At 39.1% G+C, this 27,172-nt stretch overlaps 1 protein-coding gene across 6 annotated transcripts in view; it reads right to left on the reverse strand.

Moving 5' to 3' along the window:
• Positions 1-27,172, reverse strand: part of RPS6KA5 (ribosomal protein S6 kinase A5) — a 197,957-nt gene that overhangs the window by 71,104 nt on the left and 99,681 nt on the right. For 5 of the 6 annotated variants that reach the window (XM_007987576.3, XM_007987575.3, XM_073011261.1 and 2 more), the window contains 2 exons: positions 6,031-6,146; positions 1,686-1,793 (listed from right to left, as the gene is read on the reverse strand). In XM_007987576.3, coding sequence (XP_007985767.1) covers positions 1,686-1,793; positions 6,031-6,146 — 224 coding nt within the window. Of the gene's footprint in view, positions 1-1,685; positions 1,794-6,030; positions 6,147-27,172 lie in introns of those variants that run through there. The other variant, XM_037984388.2, reaches the window with a different exon arrangement.

The raw sequence follows: 27,172 nt of genomic DNA on the forward strand, positions 1-27,172 counted from the left end.
CTCCTGCTTGGGAAGCCCCTGTGCTCAGAGTGAAGTGGTAGAAAGCGGCCGAGGGAGTTTGCACAGTTCAATGTGTCCATTTTCACCATACCTGTCATTTTCTGTATGGTATCCCCATCCTTAGCTGTGCCCATTGTCCCTGAATGCACAGACCTTTTCAGTCTTCCCTTAGGGTGAGGAAGGCACAGCTGCTTATGTCAACAGGGGCAGAGATAGAATCAAGGGGTTACCTTTTTCTCACACAGACTTTCAGTCAGTCCTCCTGGGTCCTGCATCACCCGCATTCCTACTTCGAGGGATACCTGCTGCCTCCAATTCTTGAACCTTTTTAGGGGTCAGAAGTACAGACAGCCTGCTTTTAGGCTTCCCGTGTGACTGTCATCCATCTTCTAAAAGGGAGTTGCTATTTTCTCTTTTCCCTTTTGAGTGCATATCTATCTTATCCCTTTCCTTTTATTCTTGTGGGATGTATTAAGGAGGCAACAGTAAACAGATTTAATCTGCTACAATTTCCCGAAGTCGCCACTAAAATTTTTACAACGGCATAAAAAGTTTTAAAAATCAAATTTAGAAGTAAACGCTCAAAATTCACCTATTTTATAACTATGATATTTGTATCAAAGATGATCAATTTACTGTAATAACTATAGCTTCATGAAGGCAGAGATAATTTCCACTTCACTTATTATTGTATTGTCCAGTACCCAGCATAGTAGAGGTGATTAGTAAATATTTATTGTATAAGTAAACTAAATGAATATAGATGTGATTAAAAAATTAGGACCTGGAATTTTTATAATTTCAGCACTTATCTCACTCACCTAGGATTGCTTAAGCAATACTCCAAAAACCAATCAGAAATAGATATACCTAATTTGGAATCCAAGAATGATGTATTTTATAACAACAAAGTCCTTCACTACAAACATTTTACTATGATTCCATATTCCATACCAACAACTTCCTGGATAGAAATGAAATTGACATTCAAATTTACTTAGTTATCTTGAATAACTAGTAGTGCAGAAATAAATGTAACTTATATTACAACCATTATATAAATAGTATTTAATTACAACTAATAGATGTACAATTTTAAGTGTCATTAAATGCATTTGAAATATTAAACAAATTCTAATTAATACTGAAAATTAAAGTCCTCCAAATGTAAAATCTGCACATTAGCCACCACATTTTAATTCATGTTGAGCAAAAACCAGCAATATTATTTAAAAATTGGGTCTAGTAGATCTGTCATTCTTGTCAAGCGAATTCAAAGGGCCTTCATAGCATGTCCTACTTTGTTATCACAATGTAAACAGTGTGTACTTTGCTTTATGATTCTTTATTGGCCACTATCAAAGCCATAATTCTCCTGAAGGGCCAAAAGAGTTATTTAATTTTTCAGTCATATTTTATATATTTTATGGGGAAAGTTAAATGCATAGTGTCTTTTTTTTTTTTTAAATAAATAGAAATTCTGATATATCCATCATGGTTTACCGCGATTTTAACAGGACGGCTCCATATTAATTTTAAACTAAAAATCTCTACATTTTTCACGGACAAACCTGCACGAAAGTTCAGAATTCATATGGCAGTTTTCTGCTAAATGTTTATTCTACAGTTTTCATCCTTGTTTACATTCTGTTATTACTAACTTCAAATTAAAATATCATACTCACTTCATCAGCCACAAACTCCTTACTCAGACCAAAATCTGTCAGCACTACATGGCCATTAGAATCAAGCAGAATATTCTCAAGCTTAATGTCACGATATATAATCCCCAACTGCAAAAAGAAAGAAATATAAATTTTAAAATAATTTACAAAAAATGAATTAAGACAGTCTTTCTTGTCTACCTTTTTTTTCTTTTTTTAAAGGCATTTCCCTCCTCAGGATCCTGTGATGGCTCTTGGTGACTGGTCAGGGCAAATGGAAATTCTTTTATCTGCTGCGTTCCCTCAATGTCTCCAACCTACTTCTTTGTTCTCCTCGTGCACAGGGTCTACCTCGTTGGGTCAGCTTCTTTAGGACCTCCCTCTTGACTAGTGCTTCTTCATGTCTCTATTCTTCCTATTTCACTCTCACTCTAGATGACCTTCAGGTGCCTTTGTAGCAAATCCTTGTCCATCACTTCCTAATGGCTTCAGAAGAATTTCCTGACTAACTGGATCCCCTGGTCATTTCCTTGTGTTTCATCCTACAACACCTATGTTTACATTGTACTTACCCATACATGACTGATATTTTCTAGGTAGTTCCTATTTGTCTTTATATATTATTCACTTTTTATGTATTTATCAGGTATTTATGCAGTACATCATGTATAAAATAGGAAAATGTATAAAATAGGAAATTCATATAGAATTGCTGATTAACAGGCTCTTAAACATAAAGGTTGAAGATCACAGGTTAATTTTACTCAAACTTTAGTTCTTGTTTTTTTTTTTTGTTTTTTTTTTGAGATAGGGTCTCACTCTGTCACTCAGGCTGGAGTGCAGTGGCGTGGTCCTAGCTTACTGCAACTTCAAACTTCTGGGTTAAAGCCATCCTTCCACCTCAGCCTCCAGAGTAGCTGGGATTACAGGTGTGAGCCACTGCACTAGGCTCAAACTTTAGTTCTAAATAAGCAAAGAAAATCAATTAAGTAACATTTATAGATCCCTCTGTTTTACTTTGCATTTATAAAACTTACTTATTTGTAAGTTCCATAGCAAAACACTTCAGCTATATAACAAATAAATCTATCCAACTCATATAAGAGGTGCGTGACCTGCACAAATTCTGTTTCATGTTCTCAGTTATGTCAGCCTGAATTAAATGTTTCTAAACTTAGAAACATTGCTTTCCTCAATGCTAAGAATATGAGAAAGTTTTAAATAATCTCTTAAAATGGAAATCAAAATTACATACAGAAAAACACTAAGGGGCAGGCACAGTGGCTCATGCCTGTAACCCTAGTACTTTGGAAGGCTGAGGCAGGAGGGCCACTTAAATCCAGGAGTTCAAGACCAGCCTGGGCAACACAGTGAGACCCATCTCTACAAAAAATTTTTAAAATTAGCTGGGTCGGGAGCAGTGACTCCTGCCTGTAATCCCAACATTTTGGGAGGCCAAGGTGGGTGGATCACCTGAGGTCGAGAGTTCGAGACCAGCCTGATCAACATATAGAAACCCTGACTCTACTAAAAATATAAAATTAGCCAGACGTGGTGGCACATGCCTGTAATCCCAGCTACTTGGGAGGCTGAGGCAGGAGAATCACTTGAACCTGGGAGGCGGAGGTTGCAGTGAGCCAAGATAGTGCCACTGCACTTCAGCCTGGGCAACAAGAGCAAAACTCCGCCTCAAAAAAAAAAAAATTAGCTGCGTGTGGTGGCACACATGTAGTCCTAGAGCTACTCGGGAAGCAGAGGCAGCAGGATCACTTCAGCTCAGGGTGTTTGAGGCCACAGCGACCTATGATAGCATTCCAGCAAGCGAGACCCTATGTCTATGTTTAGACCCTACGTCTCTATTTTTTAAAAAATGGAACCAAAAAGGGACAAGCGCGGGTGGCCCATGCCTATAATTCCAGCACTTTGGGAAGCCAAGATGGGAGGATCACTTGCACTCAGGAGTTTGAAACTAGCCTGGGCAGCATGGCAAAACTCTGTCTCTACAAAAAATACAAAAATTAGCCAGGTGTGGTGGTGCATGCCTATTGTCCCAGCTACTCAGGAGGCTGAGGTGGGAGGATCACCTCAGCCCAGTAGGTTGAGGTTATGGTGAGCTGTGATCATGCCACTGCACTCCAGCCTGGGCAATGGAGTGAGACCCTGTATCAACACAACACAACACAACACAACACAACACAACACAAAAGTACTAGGCAATTTTCCTCTAAGAGTCTCAGTGTTCTATAAGACAGAAAAGAAAATGTCTAGAGCTTATATTGAACAGACATTGACTTGGAGCATTATACGCATCTAACAACCAGGAGATGCTTTTTCCTTAAAAACAACCTCTTTGGAAAATATTTTAGGAACAAATAATTTACTATCTGTGTCAGCTTATCACTCGCAAGTAAACATCCATTTTTGCCTCTTCCTGTGAAACCCAATGTTAGTAGCTTTATCAAGATTAACATTGCTGGCTTTGCGTTATATTTATTTGTATCTTTTTAGGGTAGTAAGATTAGGAGAAGATTAACCGAGATTTCATTTTTTATATTACTCTCATTCCGTATCAATTACAGTTATATCCAATATTCATTGTTATATTTACTTCTGTGTTTGACAATGAGTAAGTTTCACATAAATTAAAAACTGGATTTTTGGACAAGCACAGTGGCTCACACCTGTAATGCAACAATTTGGGAGTCTGAGGCGGGCAGATTGCTTGAGTCTAGTTCAACATCAACCTAGGCAACATGGCAAAACCTCATCTCTATAAAAGATACAAAAATTAGCTGGGTGTGGTGGCACATGCCTGTGGTCCCAGCTCCTCGGGAGGTTGACATGAGAGGATCACCTGAGCCTGGGAAGGTGGAGGCTTCAGTGAGCCGAGATTGCACCACTACACTGGACTTTCTAGCTTACTCACTGGAGCTATTCATTTTGTTTCTTACTCATATTTATGATGATTTCTACCATCATTTCTATATTATAAACTAATTGTCCTAAATCATAAATTTCAAAGGTCTTTCTTCGCAGCGTATTCCTGGGTCCAATAGTTTCTTGTATGAAAATGTCTTATCTTATATCCCACAAAAATCATCTTAAAGCTTGTTACCGTATCAAGAATTCTATCAAAAGAAGTCCAAGTGTCTGTTCTGCTACCTCAGTTTGAGTGCCTACTTGACTGCACCTCATTGCCCTTCCTCTCCATTGTGCTGCCGCCCTGCTCCCCGATCCCCTATTGCCAAAGGTTTCTTTCCCTCCTTGTTCTCATACATTTTTCATTCAGTCTCCCTAAGATTCCTACCCTTGAACCATCTCCCTTCACCTGGCAGGTCTTATTTCTGCTCTGGGCTGGATCTGCCCTTTTCCTGATCTCTTTTTTTCTGACATCTTACCATCATTTATTCTCACACCCTCACCCATCTGTTACCTCTACCTTGCTGCCTGCCCCTTTAGAAATGTCATCCTTCATCCTTCCTTTTTCCTTCAATTCTCTCCTTTCTTTTCTATGCTCCATAATCAGCACTTCAATCTCTATCTTAAACTAGTGTAGGACCTGAATACAACATGACGAGGAAGAGTGGCTTCATGATGTACCTGAATTGTCCTAATTTAAAAATTACTTGAGTATTTTCTGTCTCTGAGGAAAAACACAAGCCCAGTCTACATAATGACTGCTTCTACAATATTTCCTTATTAAGTAAAACAAAAAACGGAGTCAAAATTTCTTGGCTCAAGATTAATGGTATCTGCAATAACATTTCTTAAAGTTTAAACTGATTGTTACAGTTTGAATAGGGTCACAGACATGAATTCCATTTAAAGTTTTTAGTAAGAGTTCATCCTACCTGGGGACAATGGAGGAGAAAGGGGGTGGGAGCAAGGGACGGTGTCAGGGACAAAACAAATGGAAAAGAAAGCCAGAGTGCGAGAGTGGGAAGTAACTCTTATTCTCCAACCTCATCAGGATACACCCTGAAGGTTTACAGGCAGAGTCTGCAATGCAGTAAATTACAATGAAAGAAATACATATTATGACTGATGGTTTCATTTTATTGGTTATTTTAATAATTAAAGGTTTTTATTTTAATGATACTTTATAACAAATAAGCATTAGGATTTTTCAGGAAAAAAGGTCAAAAACTGCTTAAGTTCTTTTCAATCTCCATCATAGCAAGTACAATTGGAAAGTAGATTTTTTTCAAACGGAATTATGAAATTGAGAAAATTGGTAATGTTCTGTAAGTGTGCTTTCATAATCTCCACTAAGACAATAACACGTAAAAACATGAGCTCTTCTAGCTCCATTATTACCTTAGTTAACAAACTTCAAAAAAGAAACTTGAAAAGTCAAGTGTCTTACCTTGTGGAGATGTTCGAGGGCAAGCACAATCTCTCCAACATAAATCTGCACCTCGTGCTCTGTGAAACGCTCTCTTTGAGAAAGATGAGTAAAAAGTTCTCCACCATTTATATAATCTAAAAATGAAATATATTTTTCTTTCTTAAACTTGTATTCATAAATGAAAAGCAGTGTTTCCTTTTAATCACTTTGGATTTATCATAAGGCACTGATTTTAAAATACTGCTATTTATACAATTTAGCATATAGTTTCATGTAGATTTCTAGATTCAGATAGCAATACAGTTTCACAAAAAAAATGATTACCTTAAATATATTCATATGAGTTTGCAAAGAGTATTGCCATTAAAACTATTGCTAAAATCTGCATATATTTAAATATTTTTTTCAAATACAGCATATCAGAAACCTCTGCCATCACCATATAATGCATACTTAACCTACTCTGGAGTACCAAAACATCAGCCACCGCAATAACCAAAACCAAAACAAAACACAAAGTCCCATCCTTCCATTTGTAATAATTGCCAGTCACCTGTAAACAGATTCCCTATTTTTCAGAATTGTCTACGTGCACTTCCAAAAATTTATATTAGGTAATAGATACCCTTTTATTTAGCCCAAAAGTATAAGTATTACAACTTGGTCAAATCAAAGATTCTAAAAGTAGAAGATTCCTATTTTCCTTTCAATTTTCTCTGTTTATCCCAAGGGGGATAATGAAATATGTGACCAAAAGGCTACATTAAGAGATAAATAAGGGAGCTGGTTAATTTTTTAAAAAACCAAAATAGTTATGTTGACACATGGTTGTAAGACATTTCTTCATAAACTCAGAACTTATTTATCATTCATTATTTTAGGTGACAACTATACAAATTAATATTAGAAACTGCTCAAAATCCTATAGAATAAACTTTTGCCAAATAAATGTTGCAAAAAAGCTTTAAATTAGTTTCATCAGAAACCACTGATACATTAACACACAGTATTTGTGTGTGAGAAACTATTAACAACTAGAAAAGTCACAAATGCAATTTAAAGCTTTTCTCCTGAAAAATCTGAAAAGCGTATATCCCAAGTATATTCACTTGTTGAGTTTACCACAATTTGATAAAAGAATGGAATTCTTCATGAACTCACAAATTTTTCTTTTACTTTGTCCATTTAACTTCAAATTCCAAAAAGCAGGTACAACAGAATTAAAGAACTCTAATAGCTAGTTGTTTTGCAATGCATTTTACAAACCACATGTCAGCAAAAACCATTTCCCTTCTCAGGCTTCTGTATTTTACCAAGGAGTTTTAATTATATCTGAACACAAAGCTAATTATTAAAAAAGTATAAAGGAACACAGGATTCCTGCAAATTAATAATGAATTTTTTCCTACCTTAGTTATTTACTTAAAAACCCAATAGTCGTGTTTATGCATAAATGGTTTCCATAGTCAGTCATGATACAGAAAGAAGCACGCATATATCAACTGACAAACTCCTACATAGCCTTGAATGTCCAATTCAATCATCTCATCTTCTATGGCCACTCCAGCAGAGTTGATTACTTTCTTCTATGTTACCATTATACTTATTTAAGACTTCCAGCACTGCAGTTATCTTGCTATACTGTAACTGTTTATTTGCATACTTACTTTCTCTGCTAAAGTAAGGATTAATATATTCATCACTATTTACTCATCATAGTGCCTGAATGCAGTAAGCACAAAACAGATGTCTATGGCATTAACAATTGAACACAAATTCTTAATACTAGAATATATTATAAACACGGTCTCTGAATAAAACCACTCTGAAACTTAAGAGGCCAGTCAACTATTTAAAAAATCTAATGTACTCCTGTTTCAAATGCAACATGGCATAGTTAAAAGAAACAGGGCTTTGTAATTGATGGACCCGAACTAGACAATGGCTCCACAGCTGTCCTTCCTTAAGCAAATTAAGTCTCTCTGAGCTTCAGTTCTTTATCTACAAAACAGGAATAACAACTACTTATGAATTATTGTTACTTGGGACAAAGTGCTTTATTTTCCACTTACTAGGAGATTACGAAAAAGTAACCAAAAATCTAAGAAGACATACCTCAAATACCAAGTGTCCTACTTCCTCCTTTTGGGCTGGATTGACTTGACATCATAAAATAAGTTATTTTATTTTGAGGGGGCAGTTATGGGTTGTATACTTTATAAGTTGAACAGCAAACTCTATGAACTTGAGAATGCATGGGTGATGCAGTGGTGAGCACAGCTGCTTTCAATCCACGAACACGTGATGTCTTTCCATTTATTTAGGTCTTCTTCCATTCTTTCAACAATGGTTTGTAGTTTTCAGAGTATACGTTCCTGTGATTCTTTTGTTAAATTTATTCCCAAATATTTTATTCCTGTTGATCCTAAAGTAAATGGTTTTAACTTCATTTTCAGATTGTTTATTCCAAATGTATAGAAATATAATTGATTTTTGTATGCTGATCTTACATACTGCAATTTTGCTAAACTTGTATATTAGTTCGAGTAGTTTCTGAGTAGATTCCTTAGGACTTTCTATTTATAAGATGTCATCTTTAGATAAGAGTTTTTCTTCTTCCTTTCCAACCTGAAGGCCTTTTGTGTCCTTTTCTTGCCTATAATGTTGAATAAAGTGGGAAAGTGGATATTCTGTCCATGCTCCTGATATTACGGGGAAAGCATTTAGTCTTTAACCATTAAGCATTATGTTGGCTCTTGGTTTTTCCACAGATGCCTTTATCAGGTTAAGAAGTTCATATTCGGCTGGGCACAGTGGCTCACGCCTGTAATCCCAGCACTTTGGGAGGCCGAGATGGGTGGATCACGAGGTCAGGAGATCGAGACCATCCTGGCTAACATGGTGAAACCCTGTCTCTACTAAAAACACAAAAAATTAGCTGGGCGTGGTGGCGGGCGCCTGTAGTCCCAGCTACTCGGGAGGCTGAGGCAGGAGAATGGCATAAACTCGGGAGGCGGAGCTTGTAGTGAGCCGAGATTGTGCCTCTGCACTCCAGCCAGGGCGACAGAGCGAGACTCCGTCTCAACAAAAAAAAAAAAAAAAAAAAGAACTTCACATGCATTCCTACTTTGTTGAGCATTATCATGAAAGAGTTGAATTTTGGCAAATACTGTTTTTCTACATCTATTGGGAGGATCATATGCTTTGTGTTCTTTATTCTGCTGATATGGTATATTAAACTGACTTTTGGTTGGTAAACCACTTTTACACTACTGGGATAGATTCCACTTGGCCATGGAATATAATTATTTTTGTTACTGGATTTGGTTTGATAGAATATTGTTGAGAATTCTGCATTTATATTCATAAGAAATAATGATCTGGGCCTGCCACGGTGGCTCATGTCTGTAATCCCAGCACTTTGGGAGGCTGAGACAGGAGGATCACTTGAGGTCAGGAGTTTGAGACTAGCCTGGCCAACATGGTGAAACCCCGTATCTACTAAAAATACAAAATTAGCTGGCATGGTGGTGCACACTTGTAATCCCAGCTACTCGGGAGGCTGAGGCAGGAGAATAGCTTGAACCAGGAGGCGGAGATTGCAGTTGGCCAACTGCACTGCAGTCTGGGCCACAGAGAGAGACTCAGTCTCAAAAAAAAAAAAAAAAAAAAAAGGGAGAGAGAGATAATGGTCTGTAGTTGATACCCCACACATTAAATATAAACCTGTAGGAAGGCTGGGCACGGTGGCTCACGCCTATAATCCCAGCACATTGGGAGGACAAGGCGGGCGGATCACGAGGTCAGGAGATCGAGACCACCCCGGCTAACATGGTGAAACCTCCTCTCTACTAAAAATACAAAACAAAATCAGTTGGGTGTGTGGCGGGTGCCTGTAGTCCCAGCTACTCGGGAGGCTGAGGCAGAAGAATGGTGTGAACCCCCGAAGCGGAGCTTGCAGTGAGCCAAGATGTGCCACCGCACTCCAGCCTGGGTGACAGAGTGAGACTGGGTCTCAACAATAACAAAACACTAGTAGGAGGGGTTCCAAGGTGGCCGAATAGGAACAGCTCAAGTCTACAGCTCCCAACGTGAGTGAGGCAGAAGAGGGGTGATTTCTGCATTTCCAACTGAGGTACCGGGTTCATCTCACTGGGGCATGTCCAACAGTGGGTGCAGGACAGTGGGTGCAGCGCATTGAGTGTGAGCCCAAGCAGGGCGAGGCATCGCCTCACCTAGGAAGTGGGAGGGGTCAGGGAATTCCCTTTCCTAGCCAAGCAAAACAGTGACAGACGGCACCTGGAAAAATCGAGTCACTCCCACCCTAATACTGAGCTTTTCCAATGGTCTTAGCAAACGGCATACCAGGAGATTATATCTCGTGCCTGGCTCAGAGGGTTCCATGCCCATGGAGCCTCGCTCATTGCTAGCACAGGCAGTCTGAGATCGTACTGCAAGGCAGCAGTGAGGCTGGGGGAGGGGCGCCCGCCATTGCTGAGGCTGAGTAGGTAAACAAAGTGGCGGGGGAAGCTCCAACTAGGTGGCCCCCTGCAGCTCAAGGAGGCCTGCCTGCCTCTGTAGACTCCACCCCTGGGGGCAGGGCATAGCCGGAAAAAGGCAGCAGAAACCTCTGCAGACTTAAACGTCCCTGTCTGACAGCTTTGAAGAGAGTAGTGGTTCTCCCAGCACGGAGCTTGAGATCTGAGAACCTGAGAAGGGACAGCCTCTCCTCAAAGTGGGTCCCTAACCCCCAAGTAGCCTGAGAGGCAACCCCCAGTAGGGGCAGACTAACACTTCACACGGCCGGATATCCCTGAGACGAAACTTTCAGAGGAACCATCAGGCAGCAAAATTTTGTGTTCAGCAATATTTGCTGTTCTGCAGCCTTCGCTGCTGATACCCAGGCAAACAGGGTCTGGAGTGGACCTCCAGCAAACTCCAGCAGACCTGCAGCTGAGGGTCCTGACTGTTAGCAGGAAAACTAACAAACAGAAAGGACATCCATACCAAAACCCCATCTGTATGTCACCATCATCAAAGAACAAAGGTAGATAAAATCACAAAGATGGGGAAAAAACAGAGCAGAAAAAACGAAAATTCTAAAAATTAGAGCGCCTCTCCTCCTCCAAAGGAATGCAGCTCCTCACCAGCAATGGAACAAAATTGGACTGAGAATGACTTTGACGAGTTGAGAGAAGAAGGCTTCAGACGATCAAACTTCTCCCAGCTAAACGAGGAAGTTCGAACCCATGGCAAAGAAGTTAAAAGCCTTGAAAAAAGATTAGACAAATGGTTAACTAGAATAACCAATGTAGAGAAGTCCTTAAAGGACTTGATGGAGCTGAAAACCATGGCACGAGAACTACGTGACGAATGCACAAGCTTCAGTAGCCGATTCAATCAACTGGAAGAAAGAGTATCAGTGATGGAAGATCAAAGGAATGAAATGAAGCAAGAAGAGAAGTTTAAAGAAAAAATAAAAAGAAACGAACAAAGCCTCCAAGAAATATGGGACTATGTGAGAAGACCAAATCTACGTCTGATTGGTGTACCTGAAAGTGATGGGGAGAATGGAAACAAGTTGGAAAACACTCTTCAGGATATTATCCAGGAGAACTTCCCCAACCTAGCAAGGCAGACCAACATTCAAATTCACGAAATGCAGAGAATGCCACAAAGATACTCCTCGAGAAGAGCAACTCCAAGACACATAATTGTCAGATTCACCAAAGTTGAAATGAAGGAAAAAATGTTAAGGGCAGCCAGAGAGAAAGGTCGGGTTACCCACAAAGGGAAGCCCATCAGACTAACAGCAGATCTCTCAGCAGAAACTCTACAAGCCAGAAGAGAGTGGGGGCCAATATTCAACATTCTTAAAGAAAAGAATTTTCAACCCAGAATTTCATATCCAGCCAAAGTGAAGGAGAAATAAAATCCTTTACAGACAAGCAAATGCTGAGAGATTCTGTCACCACCAGGACTGCCTTACAAGAGCTCCTGAAGGAAGCACTAAACATGGAAAGGAACAACAGTACCAGCCACTGCAAAAACATGCCAAAATGTAATGACCATCAATGCTAGGAAGAACCTGCATCCATGAAAGAACAAAATAACCAGCTAACATCATAATGTCAGGATCAAATTCACAGGTAACAATATTAACCTTAAATGTAAATGGGCTAAATGCTCCAACTAAAAGACACAGACTGGCAAATTGGATAAAGAGTCAAGACCCTGCATCCAGGAGTCCCATCTCACGTCCAGAGACACACATAGGCTCAAAATAAAGGGATGGAGGAAAATCTACCAAGCAAATGGAAAACAAAAAAGGCAGGGGTTGCAATTCTAGTCTCTGATAAAACAGACTTTAAACCAACAAAGATCAGAAGAGACAACGAAGGCCATTACATAATGGTAAAGGGATTAATTCAACAAGAAGAGCTAACTATCCTAAATATATATGCACCCAATACAGGAGTACCCAGATTCATAAAGCAAGTCCTTAGAGACCTACAAAGAGATGTAGGCTCCCACACAATAATAATGGGAGACTTTAACACCCCACTGTCAACATTAGACAGATCAACGAGACAGAAAGTTAACAAGGACATTCAGGAATTGAACTCAGCTCTGCACCAAGTGGACCTAATAGACATCTACAGAACTCTCCACCCCAAATCAACAGAATATACATTCTTCTCAGCACGACACCGCACTTACTCCAAAATTGACCACACAGTTGGAAGTAAAGCACTCCTCAGCAAATGTAAAAGAACAGAAATCACAACAAACTGTCTCTCAGACCACAGTGCAATCAAACTAGAACTCAGGATTAAGAAACTCACTCAAAACCACTCAACTACTTGGAAACTGAACAACCTGCTCCTGAATGACTACTGGCTAAATAACGAAATGAAGGTAGAAATAAATATGTTCTTTGAAACCAACGAGAACAAAGACACAACATACCAGAATCTCCGGGACACATTTAAAGCAGTGTGTAGAGGGAAATTTATAGCACTAAATGCCCACAAGAGAAAGCAGGAAAGATCTAAAATTGACACCCTAACATCACAATTAAAAGAATTAGAGAAACAAAAGCAAACACATTCAAAAGCTAGCAGAAAGCAAGAAATAACTAAGATCAGAGAAGAACTGAAGGAGACAGAGAAACAAAATCCCTCCAAAAACTCAATGAATCCAGGAGCTGGTTTTTTGAAAAGATCAACAAAATTGATAGACTGCTAGCAAGACTAATAAAGAAGAGAAGAGAGAAGAATCAAATAGACGCAATAAAAAATGATAAAGGGGATTATCACCACTGATCCCACAGAAATACAAACTACCATCAGAGAATACTATAAACACCTCTACGCAAATAAACTAGAAAATCTAGAAGAAATGGATAAATTCATTGACACATACACCGTCCCAAGATTAATCCATGAAGAAGTTGAATCTCTGAATAGACCAAAAACAGGCTCTGAAATTGAGGCAATAATTAATAGCCTACCAACCAAAAAGAGTCCAGGACCAGACAGATTCACAGCTGAATTCTACCAGAGGTACAAGGAAGAGTTGGTACCATTCCTTCTGAAACTATTCCAATCAACAGAAAAAGAGGGCATCCTCCCTAATTCATTTTATGAGGCCAGCATCAGCCTGATACCAAAGCCTGGCAGGGACACGACACAACAAAAAAAGAGAATTTTAGACCAATATCCCTGTTGAACATCGATGCAAAAATCCTCAATAAAACACTGGCAAACCGAATCCAGCAGCACATCAAAAACCTTATCCACCATGATCAAGTGAGCTTCATCCCTGGGATGCAAGGCTGGTTCAACATACGCAAATCAACAAATGTAATCCAGCATATAAACAGAACCACCGACAAAAACCACATGATTATCTCAACAGATGAAGAAAAGGCCTTGGACAAAATTCAACAGCCCTTCAGGCTAAAAATTTTCAATAAACTAGGTATTGATGGAACGTATCTCAAAATAATAAGAGCTATTTATGACAAACCCACAGCCAATACCATACTGAATGGGCAAAAACTGGAAGCATTCTCTTTGAAAACTGGCACAAGACAGGGATGCCCTCTCTCACCACTCCTGTTCAACATAGTGTTGGGAGTTCTGGCCAGGGTAATCTGGCAGGAGAAAGAAATAAAGGGTATTCAATTAGGAAGAGAGGAAGTCAAATTGTCCCTGTTTGCAGATGACACGGTTGTATATCTAGAAAACCCCATCGTCTCAACCCAAAGTCTCCTTAAGTTCATAAGCAACTTTAGCAAAGTCTCAGGATACAAAATCAACGTGCAAAAATCACAAGCATTCTTATACACCAATAACACACAAACAGAGAGCCAAATCATGAGTGAACTCCCGTTCACAATTGCTTCAAAGATAATAAAATACCTAGGTATCCAACTTACAAGGAATGTGAATCTCTCTCTTCAAGGAGAACTACAAACCACTGCTCAACGAAATAAAAGAGGATACAAACAAATGGAAGAACATTCCATGCTCATGGATAGGAAGAATCAATATTGTGAAAATGGCCATAATGCCCAAGGTAATTTATAGATTCAATGCCATCCCCATCAAGCTACCAATGACTTTCTTCATAAAATTGGAAAAAACTACTTTAAAGTTCATATGGAACCAAAAAAAAGCCCACATTGCCAAGTGAATCCTAAGCCAAAAGAACAAAGCTGGAGGCATCAGACTACCTGACTTCAAACTATACTACAAGGCTACAGTAAACTATACAAGGCTACAGTAACCAAGACAGCATGGTACTGGTACCAAAACAGAGATATAGACCAATGGAACAGAACGGAGCCCTCAGAAATAGTACCACACATCTACAAATATCTGATCGTTGACAAACCTGACCAAAACAAGAAATGGGGAAAGGATTCCCTATTTAACAAATGGTGCTGGGAAAACTGGCTAGCCATATTTAGAAAGCTGAAACTGGATCCCTTCCTTATACCTTATACAAAAATTAACTCAAGATGGATTAAATACTTAAATGTTAGCCTTAAACCATAAAAACCTAGAAGAAAACCTAGGCAATACCATTCAGGACATAGGTATGGGCAAGGACTTCGTGTCTAAAACACCAAAAGCAATGGCAACAAAAGCCAAAATTGACAAATGGGATCTAATTAAAGAGCTTCTGCACAGCAAAAGAAACTACCATCAGAGTGAGCAGGCAACCTAGAGAATGGGAGAAAAATTTTGAAATCTACTCATCTGACAAAGGGCTAATATCCAGAATCTATAAAAAACTAAAACAAATTTACAAGAAAAAAACAAACAACCCCATCAACAAGTGGGTGAAGGATATGAACAGACACTTCTCAAAAGAAGACATTTATGCAGCCAACAGACACATGAAAAAATGCTCATCATCACTGGCCATCATAGAAATGCAAATCAAACCACAACGAGGCGCCATCTCACACCAATGGCGATCATTAAAAAGTCAGGAAACAACAGGCGTCGAAGAGGATGTGGAGAAATAGGAACACTTTTACGTTGGTGGGACTGTAAACTAGTTCAACTGTTGTGGAAGACAGTGTGGTGATTCCTCAGGGATCTAGAACTAGAAATACCATTTGACCCAGCCATCCCATTACTGGGTATATACCCAAAGGATTATAAATCATGCTGCTGTAAAGACACATGCACACATATGTTTACTGAGGCACTATTCACAATAGCAAAGACTTGGAACCACCCAAATGTCCAACAATGATAGACTGGATTAAGAAAATGTGGCACATATACACCATGGAATACTATGCAGCCATAAAAAAGGATGAGTTCATGTCCTTTGTAGGGACATGGATGAAGCTGGAAACCATCATTCCCAGCAAACTACCACAAGGACAGAAAACCAAACACCGCATGTTCTCACTCATAGGTGGGAACTAAACAATGAGAATACTTGGACACAGGAAGGGGAACATCACACACTTGGGCCTGTTGTGGGTAGAGAAGAGGGGGAGTGGGGAGGGATAGCATTAGGAGATATACCTAACGTAAACCACCAGTTAATGGGTGCAGCACACCAACATGGCACATGTATACATATGTAACAAACCTGCACGTTTTGCACATGTACCCTAGAATTTAAAGTATTAAAAAAAAAAACAAAAACCTGTAGGAAAACCATGTCCAAAAAAGGACATGAGGGCCCAGCTAAAACTTTAATTTGGGAAGACTGTGTTAACTCACATGCAGTAGTATTAAAAAAATGACTCATATGGTTTAATAACAGACTGGGCTCCAAAGGGTTATTTAAAAAACAATTGCTCCTCTGGCAGAAGGGAATGTCTGGAGGCTACTTATTTTATTTCTTACTGGGAGGACGAGGCATCATCATCCTATTTTGCACAGAAGGTTCAGCTCGTTCTTTCCCTTAAAATGGGAAGGTAAGGGCATTAACCCTCACCCGAGGCCTCGTATGATATTGCCCATGCTGAGCCCAGAACACTCAGAACTTTGGAAATTGGCTATTGCCATGTCAGGACTGCGATTATGGGAAGGGGAAACTTTTCTGTCTGTTGTCCCCACTACCGCCCCTCGCATCCATGATTCTGAATACCATGATAAATCCTCTTTGAACCCTTTTCCTCTTTTAGATGCCGATCCCCCTTTATGGGACTTCAGTTGGCATTATAATTCTTCTCAACCCAGGCATGCCCCTCTACCTCTTCAGCATCCCTGGGCACCTCGGATTGCTTCTTTATGGCAGAGAACATTCGGCATTGCCACCACCGCTCCTCTTCCTCAGTATCAATGTAGATTCAAAGATTATGCTCTGTTTACCTTCAATCTGACTATTCCTATACAGAGTTGTGTTAAGCCTCCTTACATGCTATTAGTGGGAAATATCAAAATTTGGACAATCAAACTGTCCAATGCATTAACTGTCATTTATACACTGTGTTAACTCCCATTTTGACTCCAGGAAAAGTACAATGGTGGTTCAAGCTCAAGAAGGAATCTGGATACTGGTAAATTTACCAGACCTTGGGAATCTTCCCCCTCAGTACATTTAATTAACAAAGTGTTACAACAAATTCTCAAAAGATCTAAGAGATTTGTTTTCACTTTAATCGCTGTGATCATGGGCCTAATTACAGTCACTGCACTTGCCACCCACTGCTGCAATGGCATTACATCAATCTATTCAAACAGCTCATTTTGTTAATGATTGGCAAGACAATTCCACCCAAATGTGGAATTCTCAACAAGGCATTGATCGAAAATTAGCTAATCGAATTAATGATTTAAGACCGTCTGTTATTTGGCTTGGGGATTGGCTAATGAGTCTCAAACATCACATGCAAATGCAGTGTGATTGGAATACTTCTGATTTCTGTATCACACCATATTCCTACAATAAGACTGATCATTCATAGGAAATGGTCAAAGGACACCTTCTACGTAGGGAAAGATAATTTATCCTTGGATATAACTAAATTAAAGAAACAAATTTTTGAAGCCTCTCAAGCTCATTTATCCATTGTGCCTGGAGCTGAGGCATTAGATCAGGTGGCACAAAGTCTTTCTGGACTAAACCCCACGACTTGGATTAAGTCTATTGGGAGTTCCTCTGTAGTAAACCTTGGAATTATGTTTCTCTGTTTAATTGGCTTGTTTTTAGTGTGCTGGACCAAAGAATCCTGTGACAAAACCGAGAAAACGAACAAGACTTCATCACCTGGCACATTTATATAAAAATAAAGGCAGAGATGTTGCGGGAAGTCAGGGACCCCGAACAGAGGGAACGGCTGGAGCCACAGCAGAGGAACATAAATCGTGAATATTTCATTTTAATATGGACATATATCAGTTCCCAAATAATACTTTTATAATTTCTAATGCCTGTCTTTGCTTCAGTCTCTGAACATAAATTATGAAGATTTCATGGACATTTATCAGTTCCCAAATAATACTCTTATAATTTCTTACGCCTGTCTTACTTTAATCTCTTAATCCTGTTATCTTCGTAAATTGAGGATGTACATCACCTCAGGACCACTATGATATTTGTGTTAACTGTACAAATTGCTTATAAAACGTGTGTTTGAACAATATGAAATCAGTGCACCTTGACAAAGAAAAGAATAACAGCAATTTTCAGGGAACAAGGGAAGACAACCATAAGTCTGACTGCCTGCGGGGTTGGGCAAAATAGAGCCGTATTTTTCTTCTTACAGAGAGCCTATAAATGGACATGCAACTAGAGAAGATATCACTAAATTCTTTTCCTAGCAAAGAATATTAATAATTAATACCCTGTGGAAGGAATGCATTCCTGGGGGGAGGTCTATAAACAGTCGCTCTAGGAGTGTCTGTCTTATGCAGTTGAGGTAAGGACTGAAATACGCCCTGGTCTCCTGTAGTACCCTCAGGCTTACTAGGATTGGGAAACTCCACCCTGGTAAATTTGTGTTCTCTGCTCTCAAACCCTGTTTTCTTTTGTTTAAGATGTTTATCAAGACAATACATGCACAGGTGAACATAGACCCTTATCAGTAGTTCTGATTTTGCCCTTATCCTGTTTCCTCAAAAGCATGTGATCTTTGTTCTCCTTTTTGCCCTTTGAAGCATGTGATCTTTGTGACCTATTCCCTGTTCTTGCACCCCCTCCCCTTTTGAAATCCTTAATAAAACTTGCTGACTTTAAGGCTCAGGTGGGCATCACGGTCCTACTGATATGTGATGTCACCCCCGAAAGCCCAGTTGTAAAATTCCTCTCTTTGTACTCTTTTATTTCTCAGTCGGTTGACACTTATGGAAAATATAAAGAACCTATGCTGAAATATTGGGGGTGGGTTCCCCAACATTCTTGTGATGTTTTTATCTGCAGTTGGTATTGGCATAATACTGGCCTCATAAGTTAGTGTTTCTTTCTCTTCTATGTTTTGGAAGAGTTTGTGAAGAACTGGTAATTCTTCTTTAAATGTTTGGTAACGTTTACTAGTGAAGCCATCAGGGCTGGACTTTTCTTTGTGTGTGGTTTTGTTTTTTGTTTCGTTTTGTTTTGAGAGGAAGTCTCCCTCTGTCACCCAGACTGGAGTGTAGTGGCATGATTTCGGCTCACTGAAACCTCCGCCTCCCGGGTTCAAGTGATTCTCCTGCCTCAGCCTCCCAAGTAGCTGGGATTACAGGTGCCCGTTGCCACGCCCAGTTAATTTATGTATTTTTAGTAGAGAGGAGGTTTCACCATGTTAGCCAGGCTGGTCTTGAACTCCTGACCTCAAGTGATCCAGCCGCCTTTGGCCTCCCCAAGTGCTGGGATTGCAGGCATGAGCTACTGCACCCGGCCTGTGGGTAGTGGTGGTGGTGGTAACAGTAGTAATAGTTCAATTTCTTAACTTGTCTATTCAGAAGTTGTATTTCTTAAGTAAGTTCTAGTAGTTTGTGTCTTTCTTGGAATGTCTTTATTTCATAAAAGTTATCCAACGTGAAATAACATAAATAACAAACCTGTATGTTGGTATACAGTTGTTCATGGTATTATCTAATGATCCTTTCTAATTCTGTAAGTGTCAGGCCTCTGAGCCCAAGCTAAGCCACCGTATCCCCAGTGACCTGCACGTATACATCCAGATGGCCTGAAGCAACTGAAGATCCACAAAAGACGTGAAAATAGCTTTACACTGATGACATTCCACCCTTGTGATTTGTTTCTGCCCCATCCTAACTGATCAATGTACATTAATCTCCTCCACCCTTAAGAAGGTTGTTTGTAATTCTCCCCACCCTTGAGAATGTACTTTGTGAGATCCACCCCTGGTCCCGAAAACATAGACCTTAACTCCACCTCCTATCCCAGCACCTATAAGAACTAATGATAATCCCACCACCCTTTGCTGACTCTCTTTTCGGACTCAGCCCTCCTGCACCCAGGTGAAATAAACAGCCTTGTTGCTCACACAAAGCCTGTTTGGTGGTCTCTTCACACAGACACCTGAGACAGTAAGGTCAATAGTAATGTCCTTTCCTTCATTCTTGATTTTACCAATTTGAGTCTTCTTTTTTACTGGTCAGTCTACCCAAGGTTTGTCAATTTGTTGATCTTCTCAAAAGAATAATCTTTTGGTTTCATTGATTTTCTCTTGTTTTCATATTCCATATTTGACTAATTTCTAATCTTTTATGTCCCTCCTTTCCAGTTGCTTTGGGTTTAGTTTGCTTTTCTTTTTATGTATCTTAAGGTGGAAGATTGGGTTACTGATTTCAAATGTTTCTTGCTTTTTAAATTTCAGCAATTACAGTTATAAATTTCTCACTAAGCACTGCTTTAGCTTCATTCTGTAAGTTTTAGTATGTAGTGTCTTCATTTTCTCTTATCGAAAAAACAAAAATTTTTTTTTTAAACCTCGAGACAAGGTCTCACTCTGGTACCCAGGCTGCAGTGCAGAGGAGTGATCATAGCTTACTGTAGCTTCTAACTTCTGAGCTCAAGAGACTTTTCTGAGTAGCTAGGATTACAGGTGTGTGCCTCCATGCCTGGCTAACATTATTTTTTTGTGGAGACGGGGTCTCACTTTGTTGCCCAGGCTGTCAAGTATTTTTTGATTTCTCTTATTTCGTCTTTGACACGTTGGATATTTAGGAGTACATTGTTTTATATGGTTGTGAATATCCCAAATTTCTTTTTGTTATTGATTTCTCTTCTCATTCCATTGTGGAGAGGCAACATAATTTTTATGATTTTAATGTTTTAAAATTAATTAAGTTCTTAAAAAATGGGCTGGCATATGATCTACCCTAGAGAACGTTCCATCTGTATATGTATCCTGCAACTGCTATTTCGAGTTCTAAACATGTCTATTATGTCTAGGTGGTTTATTGTGTTGTTCGGGTTTTCTATTTCCTTGTTGAATCTTTTTGCATTATTGAGAATGGGATATTATTGCTGAATTGTCTATTTCTTCCTCCATTTCTTTCAGTTTTTGCTTTATATATTTTGGATCTATGTTGTTAGGTACATCCATGTTAGGCTCTATGTTGTTAGGCCCTCAATCTCTGTAGGTTCTGCATCCACAGATTCAACCAACCATGGTCAAAAATATTCAGAAATATAACAATACAACAAAAGAAAATAATGCAAAGAAAAAAACCGTTTAACAACTATTTATATACCATTTATATTGTATTAAGTATCAGAGGTAATACAGAGATGACAAAGTATACTGGGGGATGTATATAAGTTATATGCAAATATTATCTCATTTAATATAACAAACTTGAACATCCGAAGTTTTTTTTGTATCCATGGGGTGTCCTGGAACCAATTCCCTGCAGATAATGAGGGATGATGATATATGTTTACAATTGTTATATCTTCATGGATTGGCTTTTTTAAAAAAAAAACAAAAACAAAAAACAAAAAACAAAAAACATCATGAAGCGTCCTTTTAAATCTCTACTAGCATTTAAAAATATCTATTTTGTCTGCTATTAGCATAACCACTCCAGCTTTCTTGTGATTGCTGTTTCCATAGTTCATCTTTCTAATCATTTTTCCCTTTAATCTATTTATATCTTTGACAGTCTATCTTTTGTAAACAGCATATAGTGAGATCTCCCTCAGTCTGACAATCTCTGCCTTTTGATTAAAATGTTTAATCCATTCACATTTATTGTTATTAACATAATGTCTGCAATTTTACTTTTTGGTTTTCTATATATCCCATATCTTTTCTGTTCCTCTAGTTTAGTCTTCCTTTACTCCTTTTTTGTTAACTGAATATCTTCTAGTGTAACATTTTAATTCCTTTAATACTTTCTCACTTTATTTTTATTTTTTATTTTTTAGTTATTTTCTTAGTGGTTGCTCTGCAACTTGCCATACAATGTTAACTTATATATAAACAGCTTTGGATTTATACTAACTTCTGGTTATACATAGAAACATTAATTCTATATAGCTCTATTCTCTTCCCCTTTTGTGCTATTATTGTAATACACAGTATAACTACATATGTTGAAAACCTAACAATACATTACTACAACTTTATATAATTTTGTCTTTCAAAGAAGCTGAGAGAAGATAGAAGGGCAAATACATAATTGTAGTTTGTTATATTAGCCTTGCTACTTACCATTTTTCTGTTTTCTTTTTTCCCAGTGAATTCAAGTTACAATCTGATTCCAACCCCCAGTTCCATCCCCACCCCTGGTGTTTTGTTTCGGTGTTTTCTGTTTTGTTTTGTTTTTTTTGAGACAGAGTCTTACTCTGTCACCCAGGCTGGAGTACAGTGGCACAAACTCGGCTCACTGCAACCTCCGCCTCCTGGGTTCAAGTGATTCTTGTGCCTCAGTCTTCTGAGTAGCTGGGACTACAGATGCATGCCACCACGCCTGGTTAATTTTTGTATTTTTAGTAGAGACAGGGTTTCGCCATGTTGGCCAGGCTGCTCTCAAACTGCTGGCCTCAAGTGATCTGCCTCCCACAGCCTCCCAAAGTGCTGGGATTACCAGCATGAGCCACTATACCCAGCCTGTTTTTATAGCTATTTTTTCTTTATTTAATAACTTGGCTTGACTATTTTAGTAAAGTATTTTATCTGCAGTGTGAAGCCTCCAATGTTGCTCCTCAGAGAGCAGAGCCCTAGGCATTTGAACAATGGTTCTAGCAGGGCTCTCTTTGCACTTTCTTTCCCTCATCTGTTAGGCTGTCTGCCTCTTGCTGGTATTACACCAGCTGTTATGACCCATTAATTGCTGGCTGGTCGCTCTACTGTTTTCAATAATGCTCTGGAGCATAAACTACTCCATGATCTAGCCCAATAAATTCAGGCCCATTTGCAAGAGTAGCTTTTTAGGACAGTGTTTAAAGTTTGTTCTGACCCCAGGAGGACCCTTCTTAGTTGTCCACATACAACAGAGTTAAGCTTGTTGCTCTAACAGAACTACCGGCTTACTCTTCAATTGCTTACCACCAAAATTTCCTTTGTTGTTGTTGCTTTTTTTCCTTTTTCCAAAAGCACCCTTAGTTTTAGGTCAGGTGTGGTGACTCATGCATGAAATCTTAGCACTTGAAAAGGCCGAGGTAGGAGGATAGCTTGAGGCCAGGAGTTTGAGAGAAACCCAGGCAACACAGCCAGACCTCATCTCTAGAAAAAAAAATAAAACTAAAAATAGCCAGGCATGTAGTTCCAGTTACTCAGGAGGCTGAGCCAGGAGGATCGCTTGAGCCCAGGAGGTTGAGGCTGCAGTGAACCATGACTGTGCTACTGCACTCCAGCCTGGGGAACAGAGAGAAACCCTGTCTCAAGATGATGATGATGATGATAATAATAATAATAATCATAATAATAATAATAAAGAAAGAACTAGATGGGGCTATTTGAGCTCCCTTATATTTGCATAGGAATTTTACAGTCAGCTTGCCAATCTCTACAAAAAAGTCTGCTTGGATTTTTATTTGGACAATTTTGCATCCATAGTTCAACTTAGGAGAACTGACATTTTTTAAATATTGCATTTTCCAACCCATAAATATGGTGTATCTCCAATAATCAGGTTTTCTTTCATTTCTCTTAGCAACACATTATAATCTACAGAAAGAATCCTGCTTCTGGGCTACATTTTGATCTCTGATTTTGCATATCCTTAAGAGAGGAATATTTTTATCTATAGAAAGGAAGACTGATGCAGTAGTTAAGCACATCTTTGGTGTCAGAAAGTCCAAAAATCTTAGCTATACCTTATATCAACTGTGTGATTTTGAGCAAGATGTTTAATCTCTCTGAATCTAAATCTGTGTTTTAAAAGAATATATCTTCCTAAGGTTTGTCCATTTTATTCAACAGATATGTGAGCTCTTATCACGTATCAGCCACTCTTCTAGGCACTGCACACACAGCATGGAACAAAACAGACAAAAATCTCCAACCTAGTGAAGCTTGCATTCCAGTGAGGCTCCTAGTGAGGCTTACATTCCATTCAGAAAAAAAAAAAGTAAGTAAATCAGATACTATTAGTAAGTTGGAAGGTCATGATTCCTATGGAAAAAGTAGCATAGATACAAAGGTCTAGGGAGTGCCAGGGTAGAGATGAGGATTGTGTTTAAATAAGGATGGTTAGTGTAGGCCTCAGTGAGGTGACTTTTGAGCAATGACTTTAAAAGGGCAAGAACATGAGCTGAGCACATATTTGAGGAAAGACTGTTCCAAGTAGAAATAACATCCAGCACAAAGATCCTGAGGCAGAGCAGGCCTGGTGTATTTGAAGGTTAGAAAGGAGATCAAGTGGCTAGAACAGAGTGAATGAGGGAAGAGCAGTAGGAGAGTCAAGGTCACAGAAGTAAGTGAATTAGGGGGGTGGGGCAGATTACAGGGCTTATGGACCTGTACTGGAGCTGCTGGGTACATCATCTACTGCACAACATATTGTGATCTACATGAACAGTTGCCCTTGCGGCTGTGCAGTACAGAGGCCCTGGCCATCATCTTTTACTGTGAATGAAATGGGAAGACTCTGCAGAGTTCTGAGTAGGACAGTGGTGTGATATGACTTTCATTTTAATAGGAGCAATGACTCTGGCTACTGTATTGAGAATAGAAAGGGTAGAAGTAGGGAGATGACTTGCAATAATAAATAAGGTAATAAGGTAAGAGATGACTGGCTAGGAGGAAGTGACAACAGTAGTAGTGATAAGGACCCAGCATAACTGAGCAACTAAAGAGATGGAGTGGGTGTTACCTGAGATGAGTGAGGATGGGGGAAGAACAGGTTTGGAAGGGGCTATCCAGAGTTCACTGTTGGATATGAAGAATGAAGACTGCCTGACTAATAATACAAGCTAAATAAATGGTAGTCATCACCCCCACCATCATCATCTTGAATTATACATTCTAAGAATGGTAAGAGGCTCAAGAGAGCACTACTGGAACATCAGGAGGGGAAGATCAATTTCTTGTGGCCAGTTGTAGAGCATTAAGAGTAGCTTCCATGAACCATCGTGAAAGTGCTTCATGCTAATTCCTTGAAATTATGTAAACTGTTTGGGTATATGTAGGCCTACATGCATTCTTCTGAAAGAGAGAATCCACAGCTTTTATGAGATTTGCCAAGGAGTTGTTAGCCAAAAATTTAAGGAACATCACTTTAAAGACAGCATTAAAAATTTGAATGGAAAAGTCCCTATCAAGTTTATTTACAAACAAACAAGCAAGTGTTGACAGCACATGGGAAACCAGGGCAGATGCCATAGCTCTGCCCTGAGAGCCCACACCACCAACTTGATCACGCCCAGCATGCCCACCAGTGCCACACTCCCTCACGGTCTTTGGATTAGTTCTCCCTGAATTTTACCCCTGCTTGGCATAACTATCCTAGACATTATTTATGTTCACATTTGGATCAGTGGGGTTCAGAGCTTAAGAAAAGTGAGACGGAGCAAGGGATTTTCATTTTCAACAAGAGCTCTGACTACTGAGAATGTGCTAAAACTGCATCTCTGATGTCTTTACACCTCTTTTTTTTTATCAAGAGATCTATCAACTCTGTTAGGGTAGGGCTCGGGCTTGCCCCTGAAAGTAAAAACAACTTAGCCAGGCAGCGAAACAACAAATAAGACAAAATATGTAAAAGACTATCAGGGATATTGTTAAATTTGAGTTGAATTTTAAAATTGTTATTCTCTCAAAAGGAATGTGGCGGATTCTGGGCTAGAGTGAGCAGTGGCATCAAAGTGGTCAGTGATATCGTGATAACCCAGATCCTCACTGACGTCTGAAAGGAGGAGTCTTCTCAGCTTTACAGCCTAAGGAAAACCTCCAGACCTTTTAGACCCCCAGCCCCTTTTTAACTGGGCATAAATTACATTTCCTCATATAAAATACATATTAAATAGCTCAGGTTGAATAAAGCACTTGAAAACTGTCTACTGCTAGAATTTATGGTCCAATCTACCTGGTGGACTCTTGATCCACACCAGCTTATCTACCCTGAGAAACTTTTCTGCCAAAATTATGATCCATTAGATTTCTGAATATTCCTTCTCAAGTCTCTGCCATTCCTTCCACAACAAATTGTAAGCTTGAGCATTCTTGTAATTTTTAAAGCCAATGTTGTTTTTCTTCTCTTTATTATAAGAAAACTATCAGAAAATAGTATGAGATTGCTCAGTTTTTACTGATACTCCTTCAGCTTTTTGCCTCTGTGGACATACAATGAAAATGGGCTAAGTGGTATTGTTCATATGCACTCCTGGTTACTGATGCTTGTACGGAAGTAGCGTAATAACCCCAGATAGTCAGGGGAAGTGGGAAAGGGCTCCCGACAGACAAGAATCCGGATGTAAAACAAGGACTGGGGTGGCCCTCCTTAAAAATTTGTATCTGAACACAGCCCACTGCTTCTGAGATGAGACAAAGAATAACGATAGCAACTATAGATTTTGGGCACTTCTTTCATGCCTGTTCTAGTTAGTTATGATGAATCTGATCCCAATAAATAATGCTACAAAGTAGGTACAATTAAAATAATCATATAATCCCCAGAGAAAATAGTTATCTCCAGAGAAAAGTTAAACTGAGAGTAGTTAAGTAAATTTTCCAGAGCTGCACACCTTATAAAGGGGGAGAGTAAGGATGATGAACCCGTCTGACTCTGAAGACAGGGGGCTTAGACGTTGTCTTAGAGCTGCTCTTTTCCCCTTTCCAACTTGGCTTTCTCGCTGCTTATGAGAAGCAGCCTCATCAAGCAGTCGGACTTGCTAATTTTTGTCAGAAAAACTCTTAAGATCAACTATTCTTTGGAAGACAGCTTCCAAATATTTAAATGACTTAGAACCAATAATTCTATATATCTTATAATTTTGCTGTCTTACATGCTTTTTCTGGTTAAATTTTGGAGGGCTCATCTGAACGTCACAGTAATCTAAAATAGACATTCTATGTCTACTGAGTTTTTTTTAATGGCTGCAGTAAACAATGAGTTTAAACCTTTTTTTAGACTGCCAAGCTAAAATTATCGCTCGTAGATTTTATGGCACAGAACTTAAGGACAGCAATTTACATCTTGCAGTAGTGAACCCTGGGTTGTTTTATCGAAAAAGTACTGTACCTTGAATGTAGGAGTATCTACAACCTTGCAAGAAGTTCCTTAAT

The sequence above is a fragment of the Chlorocebus sabaeus genome, chromosome 24, assembly GCF_047675955.1.
Source record: "Chlorocebus sabaeus isolate Y175 chromosome 24, mChlSab1.0.hap1, whole genome shotgun sequence".
In the NCBI taxonomy this organism is placed as follows: domain Eukaryota; kingdom Metazoa; phylum Chordata; class Mammalia; order Primates; family Cercopithecidae; genus Chlorocebus; species Chlorocebus sabaeus.